The sequence below is a fragment of the Saccostrea echinata genome, unplaced genomic scaffold (genome assembly GCF_033153115.1).
Source record: "Saccostrea echinata isolate AGI-Se365-2 ecotype Australia unplaced genomic scaffold, CSIRO_AGI_Sech_v1 ptg000057l, whole genome shotgun sequence".
Taxonomy (NCBI): Eukaryota; Metazoa; Mollusca; class Bivalvia; order Ostreida; family Ostreidae; genus Saccostrea; species Saccostrea echinata.
This window is the reverse complement of record NW_026889806.1, coordinates 1,454,352-1,462,430: the sequence shown is the minus strand read 5'-3', so window position 1 is coordinate 1,462,430 and position 8,079 is coordinate 1,454,352. Positions and strand designations below refer to the sequence as shown.

Below are 8,079 nucleotides of genomic sequence, written 5' to 3'. Positions count from 1 at the left end.
TATTAATATTTAAGAAAAAAGAAAACTTAAAAAAAGTAATCCGTAGATATGTATGCAAGAGTATGGCAATAATCTTATTCAAAAATGTTGCATCAAGAAAAGACACATTTTTTTTATTTATTGTACAGCTTTGGGTATCAAATAATACTCGATAATGAGAAAATCCTCTTGTCCCAAGGGAATTCAGTTGGACATGCAAGGGTATTTTGATGAGAGTCAAATTAAATCGTCTAGTTGAAGATTAATTAATGAGTTACATGTAAGTGTAAGCAGACTGTCTTAATCATTTCTGTAAAATTAGAGTATATCTGATCAATCAGCGTAGGAAATGTACCGTTCATCAAACATTTAGGAATGGCGAAGACACTAACGTCTTTGTACTAAGGTTGACATGATTTTATTACATGCACACTCATCTGTTTATGATACAGTAATTAAACAATTTACATGGAATGCGAATCAAGTACTGATGATTAGGGCTGTGTCAATATATCGATTAATCGATACGTATCGATATTCTGGAATGTATCGAAAAAATAACTTCCAATACGTATCGGGCAGGCAGTTTTTCTTACAATTCTGTGAAAAAGTTGGAAATTTCAGTTACCAAAGGTTATATTTAACTGTTTTGAATTAAAACTAATCAATAATGAAATAAACATTAAGGAGATAGCACATCTTAAATAACTATTAAAAATACAAAGACAACATTATTTTAACATGTTAGTTTCACAGTCATTATAAGTTTGAATTTGAAGTGTACTTTGTAAAGACAGTGAGACATGAACTTCCAATTTGGTAATAAAACACTCAGTTTTTATCAAATTTATGCAATAAATGATTTACAAGACTTTTTTGATAGACTTGTTAAAGAATCCAATATATCGCATATCGCTGTATAAAATATCGTATCGTACTGAAATATTTTTCTCAATACACAGCCCTACTGATGATATACTCAAAGAAGATATATCTGTCCAAGTGACTAAGTGTCAGTTGACGTACATGTAATTATGATTTTCATTTTCAGTGACATATTGCCACAGCCACCAGGTACACGTATTTAAAAAAGTGAGGGGAAAAGTTCAAACTTTAATAAATTCCCTTTTAACTTGAGAAAAAAGGAAGAGAGAGAGAGAAATCTTCAGAAATATACCAGAAAACATTATAGTATTATATTAGTGTACAATTGTATATGGCCATGAGCGAGTCGTAATGGAATTACCCCATTCCCTCAAGTTATGAAGTTTTTCCTACTCAAAAAATGTGACATACTATATGGTTTGTATGACGATAACAAAGAGCCCTCTATCACAATGTTGGCAATTCACATACTAGTATGGTATGTATGACTATAACAAAGAGCCCTCTATCACAATGTTGGCAATTCAGAAAAAAATGATTGGGTTCACAATCCCTGTTTACTCTTTACAAAATGTTGCTTTAAAGCTTATGATTTTCAAAAAGAAACTTAATTTACAATTAAAATGCATACCCTTGGGGTGGTTGGGGGTGACAGAAATGGCATTTTAACTTGACAATAATATAAAGTGGGAGAAAAGGGCATGCATGTTTATTTACTACTAAAGTTTATTCTATTGTTTTCAATCTGAACTGAAAAACATCATTGCTGATGAGTAGAGTTTCTCCCCTAAATAAATGATGTACATTATTAAAGTACCTGGAAATATACATTCATGTGCCCAGTCAGTCTTCCAAATATCAGATTGAATACATGTAGCAAACATCATTTGTACATATATACTTATAACTTACAATGTACAATGATGCTTTATGTATAATACAAAACGTACTTTCATAGTTTTCATAAGTTAAATACGATCGGATCTAGAATAGAGGACAACAAAATGAAAACCTTCTTATAATCATATCTCTTATTAGGCAAATAATTGTAATTTATTACGAGTATTGAAATCTGAACAGTATGTCGTTACGACTACCTTGCCTTTGGTAAGACGACTGGTTCCTCAGTTGGAGCTACTATATATACAGTTTCATTCGTTAAAATTATACCTCTCTACATTTAAATCAATTATTTATTTTAAACATTGACAAATATCAAATGGAATTTCTTATTGTACACCTAAATAAGTCTTCATACAATTTTATTTACAATATAACTATACCTACGCTAAACCTTTCATTAAAGTAGGATGATGCATATTTAAAATAAAACAGATTTTTTTTATTTTATCGAATATTCGAACATATTCGAATACTTTCATTGAATATTCGAATATGAATTATTGACAAAATTGACATCCCTACTTATAAGTATATGTTCAAAAATGTACTCAAACACAATTGGGAATGTAACTTGTAGGAATGTGCGATTTATCGATATACCAGTATATCGTGATTTTTTATTTGCGCGATATGTATCATGATACAGAGACTAAAATACCGGTATTTAGTATGTACTTTTTAATTCTTAATGTACTTAATTAATTTTTAAGCTCACCTGCATGAGCTGAAAGCTCAAGTGAGCTTTTCTGATCACCTGTTGTCCGTCCGTCCGTCTATAAACTTTTCACATTTTCAGATTCTTCTGAAGAACCACTGGGCCAATTTTAACCAAACTTGGTACAAAGCATCCTTTGGTGAAGGGGAGTTTAAATTTTTAAAATGAAGGGCCAAGCCTCCTTCCAAGGGGAGATAATCAAGAAAAGACAAAAATAGGGTGGGGTCATTAAAAAATCTTCTCAAGAACCACTGGGCCAGAAAGCTGAAACTTATTTGGAGGCATCCTGGGGTAGTGTAGATTCTAAATTATTCAAATCATGACCCCCAGGGGTAGGGCGGGGCCACAATGGGGAATCCAAGTTTTACATTGAAATATATAGGAACAATCTTTAAAAAGTCTTCTTCTCAAGAACCACTGGGCCAGAAAAGCTGAAACTTATGTGGAAGCATCCTGGGGTAGTGTAGATTCTAAATTATTCAAATCATGACCCCTGGGGGTAGGGCTGGCCTATAATAGGGAATCCAAGTTTTTACATTGAAATATGTAGAAAAAATCTTTAAAAATCTTCTTTTCAAGAACCACTGGGCCAGAAAAGCAGAAACTTAAGTGGGAGCATCCTGGGGTAGTGTAGATTCTAAATTGTTCAAATCATGACCCCGGGAGTAGTGTGGGGCCACAATAGGGAATCCATGTTTTACATTGAAATATATTGGAACAATCTTTAAAAAATTTCTTCTCAAGAACCACTGGGCCAGAAAAGCAGAAACTTATGTGGAAGCATACTGGGGTAGTGTAGATTCTAAATTGTTCAAATCGTGACCCCCAGGGGTAGGGCGGGGCCACAATAGGGAATCCAAATTTTACATTGAAATATGTAGAAACAAGATGTGTTTGTGAAACACTGATGCCCCCGTATGGCAGCTTATGTCGAAGGTTAAAGTTTCTCAAATGCAAGTCAAAATCCAGGCCAAAAGATAAAAAATGTTGATACCCAAAGAAAGATCTTGTCTCGAGGAAAACACCTGTGAAATTTGAAAGACCTAGATACAACTGTTCAAAAGTTATGGTGAAGGTTAAAGTTTTTAAAATAAAAGTCAAATGTCAAGGTCAAGGTCAAAGTGGTTGGTATCCAAAGGCAGATCTTGTCACAAGGATTACATATGTGAAGTATGAAAGCCCTAGCACCAACCATTCAAAAGTTATGGCCAAGGTTAAAGTTTTTCAAAAGTAGGTCAAACTCCTAGGTCAAGGTCAAAGGGTCAAAGTGGTTGGTATCCAAAGGAAGGTCTTGTCACAAGGATTACATATGTGAAGTATGAAAGCCCTAGCATCAACCATTCAAAAGTTATGGCCAAGGTTAAAGTTTTTCAAAAGTAGGTCAAACTCCTAGGTCAAGGTCAAAAGGTCAAAGTCGTTGGTATTCAAAGGAAGGTCTTGTCACAAGGATTACATATGTGAAGTATGAAAGCCCTAGCTCCAACCATTCAAAAGTTATAGCCAAGGTTAAAGTTTTTCAAAAGTAAGTCAAACTCCTAGGTCAAGGTCAAAAGGGTCAAAGTGGTTGATATCCAGAGGAAGGTCTTGTCACAAGAAATACACATGTGAAGTTTGAAACCCTAAGCACCAACTGTTCAAAGGTTGTGGCCAAGGTTAAAGTTTTTCAAAAGTAGGTCAAGTCCAAGGTCAAGGTCAAAAGGTCAAAGTTGTTGGTATCCAAAAGGAGGCCTTGTCACAAAGAATACACATATGAAGATTGAAACCCCAAGCTCCAACTGTTCAGAAGTTATGGCCAAGGTTAAAGTCTCATAAAATTTTGCAAAAGTGGGTCAAACTCCAAGGTCAAGGTCAAAAGGTCAAATATGATGGTACCCAAAGAAAGGTCTTGTCACAAGGAATACACATGTGAAATATGAAAGTCATAGCTCCAACCAATCAAAAGTTATGGGCAAGGTTAAAGTTGACAACAGACAGACAGACAAACGGACAAACAGACAAACAAACAGATAAACAGACAAACAGACAGACAGGACAAAAACAATATACCCCCGGGATCTTTCGATCCGGGGGCATAAAAATCTTTAAAAATCTTCTTTTCAAGAACCACTGGCCCAGAAAAGCAGAAACTTATGTGGAAGCATCCTGGGGTAGTGTAGATTCTATATTATTTAAATCATGACCCCTGGGGATAGGGTGGGGCCACAATAGGTACTACAAGTTGGAAAATCAGGTGAAACACAGCAAGACCAGTTACTCAGGTGAGCGTTGTGGCCCATGGGCCTCTTGTTTGTTCAAACTTTCTAAGTACAGTTACAGGAATTATAAAAAATGTTGTAAAACAGTAAAACAAAGGCATCATAGCATCCAAACATGCTTTATTAATATATTTAAGGAATGAATTTAATAGCTACCCAATTTATATGGTATATTAAAAGTGGGTTGGGAAGTTTACGCTTTATAAACCACGAAGCCGTTTATAAATTGGGTAGCTATTAATTTCATTCCTTATAATTTAATTTTCATTCATTTAGTGTAAGAAAAAAAAAGATGATTGGCCTTAAAAATGACTTCAAATTGTACATAATTTAAAAGTAACGTCAGGCAGATCGAAACGTTCTTGACGCAAGTCATTGTGACGTAGGCAGCCCAATTTATACGATATAAAGTAAATTTTTTATCCAATCAAATACCATGTTATAACCAGAATTAAATTATATATAGATAAAAATGAAAAAAGTGAAGTTATGTTTTCACACTATATTTGTTAGAAAAATAATGAAAATTAATTAAAAATCAAAAGTAAAATTCATGTGTAAAAATATGATATTTTTGAGAAAAATTGCGATATATTGCAATACAAAATTTTTGGCGATACCTATCCCTAGTAACTTACAAATTTTGCAAAGAAATAATTAAATACTCTGGAATCAAATTGATTAGGGTCCCCAAAGCCAGAGTAAGGCATCTGCTGAATGAGGAGCAGGCAGAAGCACCATAGTTCATTAAAGCCAGTTTTTACTCATAAGAAGTTCTAGAGAAGTTCATTTAAAATTTTTATCATCCATGTCTCCGTATTTCTCGAACTTTACCTTGGCATGCATACATTTCAAATGTTCACTAAACTGACTCTCTATTCCACCTGTTCAGTACTTTATGAACCCTTTTAACCAATAAAAGTTACAACTTTGAACTTGCTCAAAATTTATTAACTATAGAATACAGAACATTTACAACAATATAGACCTATCTCACATCTCTAATTCATTATTTACATTATGTGACCTGTTTTTCAAATGCAGTTCAATTATGTCTTTGAATTCAAACCGTCCAAGAAGCTGATATGCAAGGGGAAGTAAATGCTGGATAAGGGGATGCAGAACTTCACCTCCGAATGAGAATAGATCCATGCCAAGCTCAAGGCCTTCTCCATAATCACATTCATCATTTGCAAACTGTACTAAAGTGATGAGTTCCTGGATTGGGTCCATATTCTTGTCTCTTTCTTCCTTGCTTTTGCTTTCAACAACTTTCTTAAACATTTTTTTCAAGTCAGCAGGTGTTTCTGGAACTGGTCGATACCCAACCTCATTTTTGTCTACAGGAACTACTATTCCAGCTCCATGAAATGTTTTACAAACAACCTTTTTGTTTCGCTTTTTCATTTCATTACTCTGAAGGTCCAAACAAAGTTTTCTGGACTTGGCAAAGTCAATTAATTGGTTCTGAAAATCTTTTAGTTTTTTCTTTTGGTCTTGATCAGCAGATTTCAGTTCTTCATCTATGATGTTTTTAACAGCACCAAAGATGTTCTCTCCTTTTGGGGTAATTTTACAGGAGTCTTTTGCCTGGTTCACTGCAACAAAAACTGGCATTTCTGATGGTTCATCTCTGAAATATCCTATATGGAACTGCGTATCTTTATCTCCTTTGACAACTGTCATAAATTCTGGTGGATCATAGTAATAACGGTAATGTAATAGAAACTTTGGTCGTCTCCCTTTCTTGTTTTTGTTAACTCCTTTGTGTTTCCCTGCCAAAATATCATATGGTCCAACCAGTGTCCAACCTAGCAGAGATTTCATAGCATTCTCCGGGTGAGATCCATTTTGCTTTTTGCAGAATTCCCAAAACTGGTAGAAATCTTCAGGCATATCCATGAGGTATTTTTGTTTGATGTTATCCCTGACATTAGCAGGAGAGGGAATATCTTCCTCTTCCCCTTCTTCACTGTCAATTCCGCTAGAACTGTCAGTTGTTTCATTTACTACTTTTTGCTCTTCTTCGTGTGTACTTTTCTCTGACGAGAGCGGGTCAGATTGTTGAACAACAGTTTTTGTATCATTGCCTTTTGTTTTCTTCGGCTCTGACTCTGTGTCATTCTCGTCAGTCACTTTTTTCCTTTTGATGTTTTCTTGTTCAGACTGTTGCTCATCACTCGGATGACTATATTCCCGTAAATGCTGAGGATTTCTCCTGTAACATTTCCCTCCATATTTGCACGGCTTCTTTGACGCCATATTCAATGGAATGTCTCATTACCCGTTTGGACGCCAAAATGCGTGATGTTCATTCTGTACGGTGAATTTATTCTTAAAAAGTGATATTGGAAATAAAAACGTAAACATATTTTTTTTCCTAATTTGCAATTATTTCTTATTCACTATAACCTTAATTTTTATTTGAAATGCAAATTCAGTATTTTGATCGGGCGTGGTTCAAAGTCAAATCGTCTTTAAGAATTAAAAAAAATCAGAATAGAAATTATATTTATTTATGTAAGAATGTTTGTCATATGGCGACCCCATATTTGTTCCAACTTTTAAACGTTTTTAATAAGGAGATACTTATACTTCGAGGGCATTGATCATTGCGATGAAGCTTGTCTTTTCGGTTTTTAGTGATTTAAAAATGCATTGACTACTGTATTGTAAACAGCTGAACAACACGTGGACGGTGGAAAAAGAGTCGGTGTTTTTCTTCCCGTCTAATGCCATTTACAGGTATTCTGCTATTTGTACGTTGTTAAGGCTGGCATACCATTGTCTCACCGAAAACACCTGACACCTTTAGGTCTCAGGTGACCGCCTTCTTACCCTAAACATGCTATAGGAGAACTATTACATTGTAGGCCATTTAAACCTTCTAAAGTTTCAATTTCGGCATATCATGTGCACCACACTTGCCAATATAATCAGTATGATGATTGTGGGCAATACTTGGCAGAAGTACCTGACAAATACAGACTGCTTTGCATAAAAAGTGTGTACAGGTTTTGTCAATTTTAAAAATTCTTTGATAATGTAGTCTGTAGATCGTGAATTTATGACAAATTCGATAAAACAATAAAATAGATAAATAAAAAAAAAACTTCAAGGAACTCAAAAGTTGTTCAGTTGATATTATAAGCATCATTCGTCAGGGTCATTTATTCAAGGTCAAGGTCGTTGATAAGAGAAGCTATTTTCACTCTTATGTTAAAATGTTTTTAAAATAACTCATTTATCATGGAAGTTGCTTAGACCTTTACAAAAAAATGTATCATATAATAGCTTCCATCAGGCCATTTTGGAAGAGGTCAGAGTTTGATAGAAGGGTTC

General features: G+C 34.4%; 1 protein-coding gene across 1 annotated transcript; it reads right to left on the bottom strand.

The window, feature by feature from the left end:
- Positions 1-5,682: 5,682 nt before the first annotated feature.
- LOC133174394 (histone PARylation factor 1-like) lies at positions 5,683-6,999 on the bottom strand. Its single transcript, XM_061309525.1, has one exon. The coding sequence runs from the start codon at positions 6,997-6,999 to the stop codon at positions 5,731-5,733; it is 1,269 nt and encodes a 422-aa protein (XP_061165509.1). The 3' UTR covers positions 5,683-5,730.
- Between the last annotated feature and the right edge of the window lie 1,080 nt (positions 7,000-8,079).

Bases quoted from the DNA above. Each gene is read 5' to 3' on its own strand.
- LOC133174394 (XM_061309525.1), bottom strand. From the start codon at position 6,999: ATGGCGTCAAAGAAGCCGTGCAAATATGGAGGGAAATGTTACAGGAGA.